The following is a 19,215-nucleotide window of genomic DNA, read 5'->3' on the forward strand; positions in this document are numbered from 1 at the left end:
TGGAAGAATGAGTCAAAGATGACTCCAGGGTTTCAGGATGAGTTGAAAAGGAGAATACTTTGAGAGTTGTCTAAAGCTGGCAAAATATGTTTCATTTATGTATTTTTCACATTTGTCTTGTCATAATCATCGAATGGTTTCTGCCATCAAAGAGTTTATAGCATCTTTTTCTTGCCTCCTTCCCTAGTGGTACTGGGATCAGCAATTAGTGGGTGCTCAGTCTGGATAAGGTTTGAGCAAGATCCTTCCTTGGGTGTAAGATGATGTTAGACCCTGTGGGGAAATTGACTAGCTCCTTTCAGGCCATCAGCCGCATTCATAAATGAATGCTTTGGGGCATTATACCTTATCTCTATGGTCTAAAAGAATTAATATAGCTCCTTAACAGGTTTCTAATCCCATGAGTCATTTGTAGACAGAGGATCTGGCTTCAGCTGGCCCTCTTTGCTGCTAATGACCTCCAGGCCTAGTCTGTGGGTTTTTGGAATGAGGGCACAACCACCAGGCATGGGACTTTCCTGGCCTCAACCATCTCAGGATGGCTCTCGTCTAGGAAGAGGATCCCAGGTTGTTGTCATAGTCTTTCCTTTAACCCAATCTATCTAGGTTATATACCCACATTTGCAATGAGGGTGGGGAGAGCTTTACCTGTGGGAAGACTACTGGCCTCAACTCTACTCCCATCAGTTCAGGTCCTCCTGACTCCTAGCCTCTTACTTGGTTTTAATTTTTGAAACAACTTTTTTTCTGCCCTTGCCTCATGGCTTCATCACAGTTTAAACCCATAGGAAAAACAAACTGACATTGGACCTCACCATCACTTAAGGGTTTACAAATCAGCCATTGGAATGGGCTGGTGGGAATAGAGTGTGTGTGGTCTGAGAGCCTATAGCTCTTTCAGAGGATCCAGGGTGTAAGAGGCCACTTTGTATGGGCACTAACCCTTGAAGCATCTTTTATTGCTTTATGATGACTATGCTCCTATCTGATGGTTTTATGGCCAGAAAGATTTAATGCCCCTCCTAAAGTTGCTCCAGTTTTACCAAGTTGAATGCAGACTGCTGGGTACTGCTGGCAGGACATATAAAATAAAATACAATTACTGCCCGTAGCCTAATTTAAGGAGAGGGACCATATTTGGGAGGCTGAGGGAATTTCTTAAGCTATAGAAGGTTCACGGCGCAACAAAGCTAGTCCAGTGATTTTCCTTCCGGGTTGATTATATTAAATGTACCAGGAAAAATTCAGAGATATAAAAGTCAAGCTTTTCAAATACATATTTAAAACTAAATACAAATGAATCACAGTTACTTCATGGAAAGAGGGAAGAATTTGGAAAGTCTCAGATTTTGAGATTGGATGAAATCACCATCTGCTTACAGATTCTTTATCCTACAGAACTGGGTGGTATGGTGGTGGTGGTGGTGGGCAAACTGGTGATCTTGTACATATTCCACTTAATGCTTACTCAATTTAGGGAAGGCAGGGAGTTGATGAGCAATCAGTGGGTGGGAACCTATGAATACTTCCTATTCTTTTACACTTCTGGTGACACTAGCTTATTTTCTTGAAGTTTAATTCCCCCAGGGAATTGGGAGTTGGGCATATATTTGGTGATGTAGTTAAACTTTTCCATTTTTAATCTCAGGTTGGATTTGTGTAAATAAGGAAGCACTGTGAATGTCAATAATAGTTGATATCAACACAGTGGGGTTGTTACACCAGGAGGTTGGTGTTAGGAAGAGTTTGAAAGTTCTTCAAAATAATGTTTTTAAAAAGTCCCAGAGGAAGCACTGGCAATGATTATAGATCACTGAAAACTGTCCTGTTGACTTTCATTCCCCAAGGCCACAAAGAACAGTCCCCAGATATTTCTTTCTGGCACAGGGCTATCCCAAGTGTAATATGAACAGAACCTGGTAGAAGTAGGCAATGCCCTGCAACATGTCCAAATGAGAACTCGTTTTCTCTTCCAAACCCTCTTCTCCACTTTCCTCTCCAGGGCACTATCATCCTCCGGGTCACCCAAGCTCACAAACTCTCACTAATCTTCCACTCATTACTCACTCATTTTCACATATCCACTCTCCCATCATCTTGTTTCTACCTTCACAAAATCCATATAGCCCTCTTCACCCCAGGCCTAGACTATTTTCATGTCTTGCAGTTGAGATCCTTGCCTTGTTTCCCTCATTTCTGATTCATTTTCCATATAGCTGCCTAAGTGATTTTCCTAAAGTTCAAGTATGGCCATGTCACATTGTCCTCCCTCTATTCCACCATACTATGGTTTTTCAGTCATGACCAGTTCTTTGTGATCCTATTTGCAATTTTCTCAGGAAAGATACTGGAGTGGTTTGCCATTTCCTTCTCCAGTTCATTTTACAGATGAGGAAACTGAGGTAAACAAGGTAACTGACTTGCCCCGGGTCACACAGCTAGTTCCTGAGGCCAGATTTGAACACAGGAAGAGAAGTCTTCCTGACTCCAGGCCCAGAAAATGACAGTGGATTGTTCTTACCTCTAGGCCCAGATATAATATCCTCTGGCATTTAAATCTCTTCACAACTTACACCTATCCTACTTTTCCAGTTTTCTTACACCGTACTACCCCATCCCACCCCACCCCATTCCCTTTGATCCAGCTATTCTGGCCTCTTACCTACCACCCCATATCCTATGTCTATACATTTTCTACTTGCTGTCCCTCAGCTGCTGGTGTCTTGTGTTATACTGTATTGATCTTTTATGAATGTAGTTGTTGGAATGTTGTCTCTCCGCTAAAACATTAACTCCCTGCCTCTATTTCTGTCCCCAGCTAGCAAAGTGCTTGACACTTTGCACAGTGAGTCTTAAATGCTTGTTGACTGATTTGACAATTACTGTGGAAGCTTAGAGACTAAACAATAGCTGCACACCCAGAGGAAGGAGATAAGTCATAAAAGTCAATATTTCTATTAATACAACAGGGCTTTTAAATCTTCAGGATTCATTCATGTTGTCCTCTCCATCAAGTATTAAGGATTTCCCTTTCAACACCTCCCAATTTCCTTAGTAGATGGTGTTAGGTCGGTTTCTAGGGACTGAGGAATCACTACCCCTGTGACCATGACCAACCTTTTGATTGAGCCAGCCTCTCATCTTTTATTTGTTAGTTCTGGGATAATGGATGCCACTGGATACATACTCAAATCCTTTATAACTTGGTAAGACTTTGCTATTGCTTATAATCTGTTGACATTGCCTTTTGGAAATTCATACTGTCTCCTACACATCAAAATAGAGCTTTAAGAAAGAAGCTTTAATTTCATTAGGAATGTGTGCTGAATCAATGTTAATCTATCCAAAAGCATATATTAAGTATCTACTAATTGTAAAGCACTGGGGATACAAGAAAAAGGTAAAAATAATCCCCTTGTGATACATTCTATCAGGGGAAATAACATGTATGATATGACAAAGTCAATGCAAATTAATTTCCTGGGGGATGGGGAAGAAGACCTTAAATAGGACAGCATTGTCAATTTAACACTGGAGAAAATATTTAAGAGCAAATGGATCAAGCAATATGTTTCTGATAAAAGATCCTGTGTTCATACCTATGATACTATTCTGCTTTCAAGTGATCAAATATTACTTGTGGACAAGATACTATTCCCTCTAGATTCTCTATTACTCTGGCCTATTTTCCCCCCTTAATCTAATTTGTCAGCTTCTGTTGATCTTAACTTTGCAATAGTTATTGAATCACAGAATCTCAAAGCTGGAAGAGATTTTAAAGATTCTTACATTCAATACCAAATTTCCCCTATGTAATTTATACATCAATGGGATCCATGAACTCCTGTGTGTATTTCTTCCATGGATGACTTTATGCTATCCATGCCTTCTCATTTTACATGTCATTGGTGGTCTCCCAAAGATCATCCACCCAAGGAGCTGAAAGCCCTCCTCCAAGTCTTTTGTTAGTTTACATATAGCAGTATAGTACTTGGTCTGTCCACCTATTTTCTCTTCTTAAAATGATAAAACTATCTCTTCTGACAAAAATTTGTTATCTTTTAATGCCATTTCATGCATATAGTTTATTAATGATGATTATATGACCATCTCCTTAATGTGTCATAAGTCTCTTCATTGCCTTTTTGGTCTTCAACTTCAGAGATTATGAAATATCTCAAACTGCAATCTTATGGCATCCCAGAGAACTAAAGGAAGTTTTTGTGACAGGGATCTAGTAAGAACAATGCCTCATTTCCCAAACGAAATCTGAATCACTCTGTTCCACTTGCCAATTCTGGATGCAGCTCACTGTTGGAGAGAAAATATTTTTCATCAGACTTTTTGCTCCTCAAAAGATTTCCACATCCTTAACAATGGGTTGTTTCTAGGATTCCTAGATTCTAAAGCTGAAAAGCTATTTTGGCTGCTTTGAATAACTTCAGTTAACCACTTCTTTATGTAGTTATAATGGCAGTCCATATTTACATAGAGGCCCTGAAAATTAGTGCAAGTATGCTCACTTTACAGATGAGAAAAATGGAGTCCCAGAGAAAGTCAAGTGGATGGCTTAAACTTGAACTAGCTAAAAACAAAACAAAAAACCAAAAACAACTCAACACTGTGACCAAGTTGGCCTGGGTTCTTCTATTTTGCTATTTACTTCAATATCATGTAGGCTACACTAAGTCTATTAAAGCCTCTCTAGGACTCATGTTTCCACATTCATTTAAAAATAAAAAGGGCTGAATGAGATGGTTTCAAAGGTCCTTTGTTTTAAATCCTAGGACCTGAAGTGGCCAAGACGGGTCTTTTGCTTCTTTCCACTGCTGTAATTAATTTAATTATAAACATAATTATTAATTATAAAACCAAACCTACTACCTGTAACTCTCCAAAATTGTTCTTGGATGAGAACTCAAATGATTTGTCTGTCCTTTTCCACATGCCTGCCCTTCATGCTATCATTTGCCTCCCTCACCTCCAATTGTCTTCTATCCAAGTTAAATGTCTCCACTGTCTTCAACTATTTTTCATTTGATCAAGGCTTCTAGAACCCATCCCTATCCCAATCACTCTCATCTAGAAAATTCCAGTTTGTGGTGCCTCAAAGATCAAGAAAAGGACACAATGCTGTAGTGGTCTGACCCTTTGTACAACACAAAGAGGGACATTATATTTCTATTAGATCTATTAAAGATTAGTTCTTTTTCTTTTTTTTTTTTTTAAAGCAATTGGGGTTAAGCAACTTGCTCAAGGTTACACGGCCAGTTATTTCTAGGTGAAGATTAGAACGTCTACCAAGGAATCAGTAAAAAATAAAAAAATAAAAATAAAACCGCAGCACTCTAAAATACTGGAAAAAGAAAAGTATTTTTACTAATTACTTTTAAAGTATAGGTGTGAAAATTGGCATATAGAGTGGAAAAGGAAAGAGGTCAAAAAACAAACAGGTGAAGAGATGAGAAATGATGAACACAATAAATTCATGGAGGAATGGGAAGGCCTAAACAAACTGATACAAAGGTAAATAAGCTGAACTAGGAAAATAATATATACAATGCTTACAACAATATAAATGGAAAGAACATAAAGTCATTTGAAATGGAATGTTGTACAGTTTCAATGCCAAGGCCTGGCCCTAAAAAAAAGGATATGAGAACATAACTCTTTTCTTTAAAGGGCAAGAGGTGGAACACTGCACATAATGTCAGATTTTTTCAGTAGGTTGTTAAGTTTTGTGCAACATTTTTTCCTCTTCCATTTTTTTTAGAGATGTTCTGGTGGGAAGAATTGGGCTGAGATATATACAGTGACATAATAACAAAAGATATTAATACATTTTTAAAAAAATTGCCACCCTCCTCCTAAACAAAACCCAGTAACAAGAAGATAACCAAAGAAAAGAAAACGTATATTTAGGAAGAAACCAGAGATGGTAGAAGGTTTAGTTTGTAGGTTAAGTAACATTTCTAAAAAACAATCTTAGTTTCCACCACAGAGTGGAGCTACATTACCTAGGTTTTCTTTTTTTAAAAATTTAAATAGGATCAATATTAACTTAATAAGTCTTCTTACTTCTATGCACTGAGCTAAGCAATGAGGGTACAAAGGAAAAAGGGTAACATTCCCTTCTCTCAAGAACCTTACATTTTTTTTTTATAACATTCATTCTAATGTGGTTTTTTTTTTTTTTTGCCTTTTTGGAGGGCAATTGGGGTTAAGTAACTTGCCCAAGGTTACACGGCTAGTTTTTTTGTGTGTGTGTCTGTGTGTTAGTGTCTGAGGCCAGAACCGAACTCAGGTCCTCCCAACTCCGGGGCCGGTGCTTTACTCACAGTGCCACCTAGCCGCCCCAAGAACCTTACATTCTAATGGGTACCAATATGTGTTTCATGCACATGTATGTAACTCATATACGAATATCTTAGAGAGGAATGCACTAGTAAGTGGAGTGGAAGTAGGGGTAAGAACAGATTAGGAAAGGTCTCCTTTGAAAGGCAGAATTTTAGTTGATTCTTGAGGAAAGCCCAGGATTCAGGGATCCTAAAAAGCAGAATTGAGGAGGGAGAACATCCCAGACATGTGGGACAGCAAGTACAAAGAGAGAAAGTCTAGAAAAGGAGAAAGGGGAAGACAAGTTCCCCTTTGGACATGCTGAATTCAAGATGCCTACATTCGGTTTGCCATGTCTAATTGGCACTTTGCAATATGGGACTGCAGCTCATGAGATGCACCCAAGGCTGGAGGTTGTGTGTGTGTGTATAAAAGAGAGAACACCATAATTCAGTATCTGTTATTACCACCTATGGAGGTTCTGCTAAGGAAAATTTACCTACTGATTTCTCTTTAATCCTGAACCTTTAAAATCTAGTTAAATACTTAAAAATCAGTTTGTTTTTTTTTAAATCACCTATATGTTTAACTAAAACAGGAACAAAATGTCAGGACTCATATCGTATATTCTTCTTTCAGCATTTCTTACCCAATATTTGCATTTATATGGTTACATAAAGTCTGAAGATACTTAAATGAAAACATTTAAGTAACAAACTGCCTAGACCAGAAACAACTGAAAATATATTAAGGTATACCTATAAGAATCAATAATTTCAAAATTTAAGTAAGACAACAGGAAAACTTGTAAGCTCCATCTGGTGAAACTCTAGAAATGATTGTGTATGAATAGTCATTTAAAAAAAAGTATTTGTTCTACTGGAGATACAAAGGGGATTTAAAAGTAGCTTTGAAGTTACATGAAACCTGCTATCTGTACCTTCTTCAAGCACTTAACATTCTGTGGTATTTGTAAGGCTACTAAGCAGGAATATGAGAAAATCTATTGCTTAAATATCTTTCCAAACACCAAGTAATAAATGGAAATGCTGTGTTGCAAAATGTGACTGGAACAATGAAAAAAAAAAGGTGAAGTTGGCGAGGGATCTACCTTTGAATGAATCTCCAGGAATTTAATTTGCATTATAATCATGGTATCCTAAATAATAAATGCTTCTTTTTCAGGAAGGAGTTTTAAGTTAATTGTATGGGAGGCAAAGTTATCATATACAACTGGAGATTTGTTTCTTAAAAAAATAAATCGAAGACATCCATTTTCTAGGGTTTTTTGTTTTATTTTGTTTTTTCCCTCCTTGCATTTGGGAACTGAAGCACCAATCAGGAGACAACTATGTAGGATATACCTGGTTGTAATATTACTAAATTATCATTCTGAATCACAACCTGTAATTTATTTTTGCAAATGAGCTCAAGCCTGAATTACTCTTATTTTACAGGGAGTGCAAAAGCATACTACTTCATATTAATATAGCATTTTAAGGTTTATAAAATCGTGGGATTAACCCCATATTCCAACTTGATGGGTTAATAGATGAGTTAATAATGAGACAGAAGGAAGTACTATGACATGTTTTCAATCAATTATGGTAAGGGTTTGCTAACTGGATATAAAGCTAGAAGGGACTAGAAATCATCATTTTCTTCATTTTTTTTTTAATGGATAAGGAAATTGAGTTCTGGAGGATACAGTGATTTGCCTAGTGACGCATAGCAAACACAGAACAAGGTCTTGAACTCAGGCTATTATTGTCTATGTCAACCACAGATACAAAAGCTCATCACGTTTGCTGGTAAGACTTCTAAATCTAAATTGACAAGGAACATCAAAATATAATTATATTAAGGGCAAGTAAACTTACGACCACATCTGGACTATGGTGAATTTTCTAACACAATTTTAAATTCCCTAAAATCATGAAAAGGAATGAGTGTGTGGTTTGCTAGCTACAAGAAGCATTGAAACCTTTTTTTTTTTTAAAGGAAGGCTCTAGGAAAACTGAACCATAATTTTCCAATATAAAGCAAAGAATTAGACCATGCAGAAGTGGTAGATTAGGAAGGACCTGATGGTATCAGTCTAAAGACAGAGGGTAAAGTGTTTAGGTCAAACATCAGGAAAGAATTCTTGGTGTAAATGGGTAGGGAGGGAGAAGGGAGGTATTCCTAGGAATGGCAGCTAGAAAGATAAATTTCCTGTTTTACGTTAGAATGATTGGCAGCAGTTCCAGCAGTTGACATCCCAGGATACAGATTTCTTTGTAGCTCTTTTATATACTCACGTCCACCCCTATTCCTAGAACACATGTGAAAAGTGTTTCTACCTTAATAAAATCAAGTTGGTGACTTTCTCCACTAAAGATATGGATAAAAGCAAACACTTAACACAATTACTACTTTCTGTTTCAGAATTCTAATGCAAAAGATTCACAATCTAAGGATATGCCCAGGTCTCAGCTGCTTATTAGAGGGAAGTGCTAACAGATAGGAAGATGGCCCAAATGAGTAGAAGAAAAACAGAGAACTGATGACCAGTCTTTTGGAATAACTGAGAGTTGCCTTCAGATTAGTTCTAGCATGGTGGTTGGTCACCTTCAGAAGCTGTGAATTCTAATTTAAACCAGTCCCAAATGTCAAAGGGTTAAATGTTGCTTTCTATTTCTGTTACAGGTCTGCTCAGATAGTCTTCAAATACCATTTATTCCATGTTTAATTTGAGCAGGGTACTTCTTTCAAATAAAGACATTTAATGCTACTAAAACTAGACAATCTTAGTATGGACTATAACTTGACTCAACATCTCTACATGTTGACAAAAGAAAGTCAGTGTCATTAGGTCTCATGTCAAAGTTCATCAAATTTGATGAGACTCAAAAAATGACACACTGGACAAAACTTACAACAGGTTAGAAGGGAAATAATTTTGTTCTATATTCTGACACCACTGGTTCTTCTCAGCATGTTTCACTTGCAGTAAGGATGACCTTAAGAAACAGTCCATTAAGTGAAGATGATCTTCTAAAAAGAACTTTTTAATGTCATAACTTACACTTAGTCCAGGTATACTATGCTGATGTTATAAAGAACAGCTTCATTAAGTACTTAAGTACTTTTATGTAAAAGGTCAACTTTTTGAAGAAACAAAAACAAATCAACCATAAGGAAAATGTATGCGTGGTTTCTTTTTTAATTTTTTTTTGTCAATGCCAGAATCACATACATGTTTGGTAAAGAGTTTCATTAAGTCTAAATACTGCTTTTTGGAGATATCCCATCACAGAAAGAGTACAGAACATCTTAAATAAAACAATATAATTAATAACACCAGTTTACCAGGCAGTTCATCTCAATACTTTCAAGTGAATTGAGAAAACTAAATGAGAAAAACATCATTTCTACTTATAAACACACAGAGAAGGAATTAAATAATATTAACAACCCGAAACAGGTTCCATTTTATACCTTCTGCAGGTGTTTGTTAAGGGTGTTTTGCATTTGGTAGTTGACATACATTTTGCACATTTAAAAGAGGTGGGTTAAATTCAACACAAACACAGTAAAAACAAACAAAAAAACACTCTCTCCCAAAAGATATAACGTGCTTTACGAAAGGTGGCACAGGTTTTACTGAGCAACATTTTGTTGTTCATATGAAATATCTGGACAGAGTATGGGAAAATTTGGTATACTGTCCAAGAAGTAAAAACTTTAAAAACTGTTTACCTAAACTAAAATATATAGATTTTCTGATTCCAAACAATGAGGAGCTTAGGAAGAAAAAGGGTTTTTTATACTTTAAACACACAAGAACATTGGTTTTTAACAAGTAGCAAACATTGAGGGTAACAGACAATATTAGAAGAAATTAATTGATCATTATACAAATAATCAATAGCACTGTTTAAAAGCTAAAGTTCTGTACCAGTACACACTTATAACTATTAACTTAAATAGATAGGCAATTTTAATATTTGTATGAAAATAATGTCATACAATGTAGTACAATTTATAAAGCACTGTGAATGAGAACGTTTTCTAATATTTGTCTAGTGCGAATGCACTAAAAATTACTCATGACCATATTGGAGCACCACTCACCAAGGACCACAAGCACAGCCTATGTTAAAGACCTAGACAGAACAAGTCTAGGTATAATTTGTTTCCTAGAAAAAAAACACACATGTAACCAATACATTCATATTATAGCTATAGTTATACTAGTCACAATTTTCACATCTTAAAGATCTATAGTATGTGCAATTTCAACAATGGATTTGTTTTCCTCAAAAATGTTTTTTAAAGATCTGCCGTTTATGCAAAGCACAAAACAGGACATGAGTGTGACTTATCAACATAGTTGTTCCTATAATAAAACAAAATAGTTTTTTAAGCTGGATTTTGGGTCCACATAGCCTATTAAAAATCAAAGGAGTAAAAGAGCTACTCCCATTCATCATTATTAAAGCCAGCATGCTTATCAAGATGTCTTAAACATCCAAAATATTTTTAGTATTTTTTTAGGAAATCTCTACAGAGAGGACTTTTAGTGGTAAAACTTTTGCTAGTTAAAAACACATACACTAAAACAAGAAATATATCTGATAATCACTCAGTATGACCAGCTGAATTAACTGAGGTGACTTAAACTGCATTACAACCTCCTTGTTAAAATTAAAGTCAGCAACTATAACAAGTTTGGGTACCTTTTAGTGGTAGTGGAAATAGAATTCTTTCTTATTAACAACTAATCCAGAGTCCTATGCCCAATTTGCTTATTACTTCTTATTCCCTGTTACAGACAGATACCAATCTAAAAGCCTTGGTGTTAGGAGTTCTCTATTTTCACCAACACCTTCCTTTCTTCAATGTATTGTTCCTTCCAATTTATTTATTGGCACTTACCTTGAAGGATTAATTAAAAATGACATTCTGTTGGCTTTGTCTGGAATATAAATACTCTATTGTGGCTCATTTCATTCAGAAATTCTCAATAGAATCAGACCTCAAGGCAACAGAATGAAATGACTAGAAAAATACATATTTACTTGTATTTAACATCTTTATCTTGGACAGGGAAATTGACCAGAAGTTACGAAATTAAGATTAAGCATATAAAATGATGAAAGTCAAATGTGTGTTAGAAAATCTTCACAAAATAGCCTTGTATGTTCTCCTCCGTTCAGGAAAACTATCAGAGGTCTTAAAAAAAAGCAATAACTATCACAAAACTCTGAGGTGTGTTTGTTAGTTTGGATACATATATATATATATATATATATTACTGTATATATACATATAGATACACACAAGCCATGTTAAATAATTATTTTTATAATTGATAAAATTTTAAGCATTCTTTGTTTTAAAATTACAGTTTCTGCTAAAATTATCAAAATAATTCTCTAAAAATACTGGGAACAAAATCAGAAGTGTTGTTCTCCTTCCAACTGTGGCCACAAATCTCATCATCAAGCTTGGTCACCTGAAGCCACACAGCTCAATCAGAGCAAATTTTGGCAATCAATAGTAAATTTTCCCCCCTTTAATTTTATAATATATATATCTATCTCATATATTATCTGTACTCACACTTCTTTTAGTTATATTATAATTTTTCATTAATGAATTTACATAAAAACACACAGCTCGAGATTCTACAGGTACTGAACATTTTGTACAGGTGCGTCTCTTCTTCACATGTTTGAGATCTACAATGAACTCCATCAGGATTTCGAGATCATAAAAATGATACTGCACACACAGCATACGCTAAAAATGAGGAAATACTCAGGGCCAATCCACATAGTCTGGGCACTTCCTCCACACTAAAACAGAGACTGAACTAGCACATCATTGCACGATACAGTCAATTCTCAATTATTCAGGGTATGACTAAGCAGTGTAGACTTCTCCTCTCCGCCTCATGGTGAACACTCTGGCCATTTCACTACCGTGTTAGCACCTCACTACATGTGTTCCAGAAATCCTAGCTGTTACAGCCTAAAACTGCACAAGGACTTCTGGGATACCCTACTGAGGGTTATGACAGGAAAGGGAAAGAATGTGAAATATCTTACTTCAGTTTGTTATTAATAGGTCACTTGAAAATCTGGTGGGGGGGAATTTCTGAGTGAGGTGTGAATTTTATTTATTGATGAATTACCTTTCCCCCATTTTAGATAATTAAGAACTGACAATAACTAAATATTGCCAAATAACCCTTGTTTTTACACCCTGCAAAGTAACTCTGATGCTTCAATACAAAAGGAATGCTCCACCTGACAGGAGAATACTGCAACTTATTCACAATTAGTTGTTATTGAAGAAATTCAGCACAGGTAGCCCAGATCTGTTCATTTCAGGACATTGTTGTAGGCTATACTACTGATAAACATTCTGATAGTTTCAACCATGAGGTCAAACTAAAGTAACCATTAATATGCAATCAATCTGTTAAAACATCAGGAAACCACAATGAAAATGTGATTGATATATGTCTATATATCTCTCACTTTAGACGATATCCAAAGCAATCTGGGATAGTTTGGCAGACAGACAAATAATTAAAATGAAGAATAATGGAAACAGAAAACACAAATAAAATCACTGCTACACTAAGCTAGCCATGCCAACACTATTGGTATGGTATTTAAATAGTGTGGTTTCATTAAAAAAAAAAAAAAGCAAACAACTTAGATAAAAGCCATCTACATACATAACCCTGTTATTGGCACCGAATCATCCTCTACATTAAAACATGTTCTACAGATAGTGACCGACAAATTCAAGGATAAATATTTTCACAAGTGCAGAAGGTGTCTCCCAGACACCCCTCAGAAGAGTTCATGTAGCATCACCTATGTTATTACTGAGTACAGATGAATGCAGATCCCACCCTCAAAAACAACAGTAAAAGCTGTATAGAAGAACACGTTCCTGAATTAGGTTTGCTGAACACGGTTCAGATTATTGGCTATGTCAATAAGCACAATGCCTTGGAGAAGCATTTACAGTATACCCAAATCCTACTCCATGCAACACACAGTGTCACACAAGTAGGGAAAATGTCATCCTAGTCAAAGGTGCTTGGGCGTTATTTTCAGGCAGCATTTTACCTTTATTTTTCGTTACGTTCACACTAGATAAGTTTTAGGAGAAAGAAAAATGCCAATAGAGTGATTTTAATAGATACTTATATATTATATAAAATTGAGACAGACATTTTAAATTACCTAAACAAATTGTTACTTTTATTTTTCTACCCTATTCTAGATCTCAATTCTACTTTTCTTTTAAAAAAAATTTAAATAAGGGATAAAATGTTGCCCAAAAGTCTAATCATAGTTACGCATTTGTGTTTTAACTACATCTATAAATAAAAATGGTTCTTATAGTTAAAAAGATACAATTTGTATCAACAGTAAAAGGTACTTTCTGGTTTTTCAGGGTTTTACTCCATACTGCAGCAAGCAGAATAATCAATGGTAAATCACAAACTATGGCACTGTCTCAAAGCCGACCGACCTGAATAAGCCCATTACACTATGCAGAATTCTACAACTCTAGGCAATAGCCCAGTTGTCCTGTGTCAATCAACTGTCTACTACAAAGTGCAAAACCTACTTTCTAATCCATGAAAATGGAGCTAGCAAAACCCATGACTTTGAAACCAGAAATATCCCTTACTAATACTAGAACAGACTTTAGTCTGTTTCTAAAACTACTCTATTGTGGCAAGAATCAGGCCCTAATAATATAACAGGCCAAAAAACTACCTTCAAGAAAATATACAGTATCTTACAAAAAACAAAACAAAACAACTTAAGTTACCATTTACATTTCCTCCACCACCGTCCCTATAGTGCAGTATCAATAAATGTTGCATATCCTCAACGCGTAAAACCATCTCAGGCCAGCCTTGATAAATAGCAAGAAAACTGAACGGTATATTAAATATAAAAGTTGCATTGAGAATAGATTAATTTAAAAACAGGTAAATATTGTGAAAGGGTGTTTTATCCAGTATTCCTGTGCGCCAATACAAAAAGATAAATACACATAAAACAAGAGCTTAATGGAAATCTAGGATTTCAATTCCATTTCTATTGTTTAGAAGCACAAAAGAGCTGGATAATAACACAGATCTAAATTGAAACTTTCCGGCTTTTGCCTTATCCATAAGGAATGGAAACTAATTTGTTTTCCATTGATTGCATCTGCTGTCCTTTAAATCAATCATATTAAATCAGCTATTTAACTAATAGAAAACAAAATAAAAACAAAACAATAAAAGTGCCATATATTGTAAATCACTCTAATATACTGTTACCCATTTCAATAAAAAGTGGTAACTTACATTTTGTTTAAAAAGATAAAAGTCAGTGCTGTATTATATCTTTGTTTTCTATAAATAATGATTCTAGCACAAAAAAGCCCACCTCCCCCAAATAAAAATAATTTTAAAAAGCTGTAAAAGACTCAAATTAAGCTTGGCTTGACAAAAGTATGCTAATCTAGTCAAATGCTCTCAACTTTCTGAAAGTACTGTAATTTCTTGCAAATGATAGGCAAAGACCCAGTTAATAAAACAAAACAAGGATTAAAAAGTGCTGCATATAAACCCCTGATGCACCAAAAATTATTATCAAAGATCACAGATACATCTATCAAACCAACCTGGAAAAATTTCCAGTTGTGAATACAGTTTTTAAAAAAGGAAACATTAAAAAAAAGTCAAGTTTGAAGGTAAAAGAATCCCGTGATACTTCCAACGCATGGGGCTATACATACAGATACCATGATACAGGATTTCACATAAAGGGATTACTAGAGAACCTCCTTGCTGAGAAGGAGATCACAAATGCTACTGTAGCAAACCTCCCTCAGCATCTGAGCTGAACAAACAATGACTGAACACCACGAAGATGCGTCATTGCTCAATAACCCAGCTGTGATTTCTCCACTAAAATAGCTGCAGCAAGTTGTTGAGCGTCGGTCATGTGTGGGTTTCTTTTCATGACAACTCTCACAAGGTCAGATGGGAAAATGTTGCACAGGTTGATGTACACCTTTTCTCGGTTGTCCTGGTATCTTGGAGTCTCTTGTGGCAGGCCACAGAAAGGCACCCGCCACGGCTGGTCCTGTTGCTCAGGTAAGCTTTGGAAAGTGAATGGCTCATAGCATGGCTGGGTGGCATTATCAGGCAATGAGTATGTCTGCCGGTAGCCATATGCATCAATGCCATAATTCTGCCTCTCCCAGCTTCCCAGCCCTTCCTGGCGGGAATAAGGCTTTCTTTGTCTAGAAGGAGAATTCTCATAGAGCCGAGAATCTGAAATGCTGTCTATCCTTGTGGACACTAAAGATCTTCCCAGGTGTAGTGTCTTGGAGTGTGCTGAATTCTGAGGGGAGGGATAATCGCTAGGGCAACTAGACCGAGCCCCCACAGCTGGATGCTGCAAATGCACAGCCATGTATGGAATTGGAGGCTTGTGATGATGCTTTGGTTCTTCATGACTGTAACTTTGCACTCTAGTTAAGGGATCATGGAAACTTTGTAGAAAGGATTGGGAATTAAGGCGGCTGTGTGGGTGCATGTGCTGACACTTTAAATTCTCCTCCAGTTGTGGGTCAGGAGAACTAACATATGACCTGTCATTGTACCCCACATAGGAATCACTGCTCCCACAACTCATGCTCCCTTCACTACTGCAGTCAGAGGCTACAGAACTGATTCTGTAATCCGTGTCTAAGGAGAAACGCCTTTCAGGACTCCTGGGGCCAGAGACACTAAGATTTGAGTATGCATTCAACATGGAATAATATCCAATGTCAACAGGTGAATCACATTTTGGATACTGTTCATAAGGCATTGGCGTTCCATGATTTTTGGTTGCCATCATCATTGGAGGATACTGACCCTGAGGTCTTTGATCCTGAGGTGGGAAATGAACTCCAGATGGAAGGCCATTGCTTAAAGGTGTAGTACTTTGGGGTTTTGCAGCAGAGGAAGATGGTATACTAACTAAAGAAGGAACAGACCTGGTTTCCAATTTGTTTTTGGTGGGAAGCTTTTCCTCTAAGTCTTGATAGACTTGAGTTCTTATGCTAGGATCTGATTGCCTCTTTGGAGCAGCACGCTTGACGTCAGAAGTGCTATCAGTTTTAGTGCTACAAGGAACACTGTTGCTTTTCACTAATCCTCCTTCATTTGCAGTTTTGGCTGCTGTATTTCTAGACATGGCACGAAGTTCATCAGCTACTGATCTCTGTGGCTGACTTCCCCTCTCAGGATGGTAGTATTTGCACTTGTGTCCATAGGTACATTTCTTTCCTAGGAAAAGCAAAACAAAGTGAACTAGGAAGCATAAAACAGGCCTTTACAATCCAAATGAACATTCAATTTTAATATGAGAGAAATAAAGAAAGGAAATTTGATACATATTAGGATACATCCTCTTTCCTCTGGAGAGAAATCACCTCTGAATTCATACATCATTCCTCTCTGTCATGAAGGCTGGTTTGAGTAGATGGTTTAAACTACTACAGTTTAAACTTCTACAGCACTTGCTATGATACTATAATCTGATCTCACAACACATTGTTTCTCTTGCACTACAACTCTGTAATGTGATAATCATATTTACTTGAGTTGTTGTGATAGTAATGGCAATTAAAGATTCCCCTGTATTGGCTTGGTTTTCAAATTGATTGTGTTAAAACCCAGAGTTTGTTAATCCCACCTGTGGGATGGGCTTGTTGATGTGAAAAGAAAGTCCTGAACTGGGAGGAGCTGGTGATGTAGATTTGGAGAGACACTAGAGAGAGGCGGAAGATCTTTTTGGAAGCAGCACCTCGTGGAGAGAGAGAGACTAAGAGAATTGCTGGTGGCGGCTTTGAATTGCCTTGGACTTTTGAGACCTGCCCCCTGAGCTGCCAAGGACTGAGGAGACATGGCTGTTTTGCTGGTACTTTGTCTGTCTGTTTTGATGTTGTTTTGCCAGATTTGTCCACTGGTGAAAGACAGTCCTTTTGTTGAAGAAGTCCTGGAACCTGGCTGTTCGCTAAGAAGCCCTGAGACTGTCCTGCAGACAGAGAGTGAATACTGTCCACTGATGAGGGACAGTGCTGTTGTTGCAGGGGTCTGGAGACTGTCCTGCAGACAGAGTGAATACTGTCCACTGGTGAAGGACAGTGCTGTTGTTGCAGGGGTCTGGGAGCCTTTCTGTTGGTTCAGAAGCCCTGAAGAAGGATTTTCTTGTTGTATGTTTACAGAAATCCTGGGAGAGGGCTTTGCTAATGTGTTCAGGGGTTCTAGGACTGTTCTACAGACAGAGGATAAATTCATGAAGGGACTGGCAATGTATCTTATGGCCTTGCTAAGTGTTGTCTCCCCAGGAACTAAGATTGCTGAGAACTTGCCTCGTGTCAAGATGAAGAAAAGACCTCCATTTGGGTATTAAGTGCTGTGTTTAAACTTGATGTAACTCTGGGGTAGATTCAATTGTGATCCAGGGGTGGGGAACTTTTGACCTTATTGTGCTCTGTGATTGACAAATGAAGGTACTTTACCTATGTTTGGAAACTAATCTCCATTTGAGAAGAGGGGTTTTGTGGTGGACCAAATGAAGGTATAGCCTAGGGGTGGAGAAGTATTTAGAACTGAGACTTTGTAATTGATTGAATGATTGGAAGGTCCTGGGGTGGGGTAGTCCTTGGAGATTATTTAATCACACTTAGTAAATGCTGTATTTTGAATGATGTCATGTTTTGATCTTCTCTGTTCTTGGTTTGTCACTGAATAAAATAGAGAGCACCAATGCTGGTATTCTGAACCTTGGGAAGTTGCCTTTCTTTTGGCATTACATTACAGTTGTACTTTGGCATAAGACATAAATGCAAGTTTTTAGGAGGGGAAAAAGAACGCTACTTGGTGAAAACTAATCTCATGTGGAACACATCTTTGACTTTTGGAACCACAATTTCAATTCAGGCAAATTTCTTGCTGGCTGACTCTAACCATGTTAATAAATAGGTATTTGGCAAATATAAACTACTTTCTCTTTCAGAGATCAATTCAATAAGAGGCTGAACCAAGACATCAAAATATTTTAAAATCTCATCACAACTGAGAATACTATGTACCATTCTATGTTATAATAAAAAATAATGATAAACAGTTAATATAGTCAACTAAATGCAAGTGTACATAATGGGAGTTACCATAGGGACATGGCTGTTTCTTATGTTCTGGAACAATAGGCTTTTTCCTTAGAAAGTTGTCCAAGCTTGGGCCATGCCGGCCAAGAGGATCATCAGGGGGCATGAACCTAGAACATACAAGATAAAGAATTTCAAATTTAAAAAAAAGTGGATATATTAATTCCAATGCAGCTGTTTTGTATAATAACCCAGTCATTCTATGGTATTTTAATTAAAGATTCAAGGGATTTTGCTTAAAATTTTGCAAAGCAACTACTAAGTAGATGAAGCCCAGTTTTCATTTGCAAAACAAACTTAGGTCATCAGGATGTTTGGTTTGCTCCAAATATTATTTGAGATATAAGATCTTCTAATTACTCACTGCCTCCTTCTTCTTAGTTTCTCTGATGTTTTGTAAATATACAACTGAAGAATATCTTGGCCCAGAATAATGTGTTTTGGCACAATGCTTAATTTCATAAGAATGTTCCTATATGTGTGAATATAGTGAACTTATACTCCCATCTGTCTTCAGAAGAATGTGCATATTTTTAAAAAAGATCTTTATAAACATTAACATTATGAAATATATAAATGGCAAGTATTAACTCTCTTTTCCAGACAAAGAAAATGATGTAAAGACCCATTCAGTGATATGCT

At 36.7% G+C, this 19,215-nt stretch overlaps 1 protein-coding gene across 2 annotated transcripts in view; it reads right to left on the reverse strand.

Moving 5' to 3' along the window:
- Nucleotides 1-9,507: 9,507 nt before the first annotated feature.
- ZC3H12C (zinc finger CCCH-type containing 12C) overlaps nucleotides 9,508-19,215 on the reverse strand; it is a 96,387-nt gene continuing 86,679 nt past the window's right edge. For both annotated transcript variants that reach the window (XM_069080643.1, XM_069080642.1), the window contains exons 5-6: nucleotides 18,577-18,683; nucleotides 9,508-16,687 (exon numbers count right to left, since the gene is read on the reverse strand). In XM_069080643.1, coding sequence (XP_068936744.1) covers nucleotides 15,291-16,687; nucleotides 18,577-18,683 — 1,504 coding nt within the window. In that variant the 3' untranslated portion in view covers nucleotides 9,508-15,290. The remainder of the gene's footprint in view (nucleotides 16,688-18,576; nucleotides 18,684-19,215) is intronic.

Source organism: Petaurus breviceps, unplaced genomic scaffold (assembly GCF_028583685.1).
Source record: "Petaurus breviceps papuanus isolate PSGF00001 unplaced genomic scaffold, PetGlider_PUasm1.0 91133, whole genome shotgun sequence".
Taxonomy (NCBI): domain Eukaryota; kingdom Metazoa; phylum Chordata; class Mammalia; order Diprotodontia; family Petauridae; genus Petaurus; species Petaurus breviceps.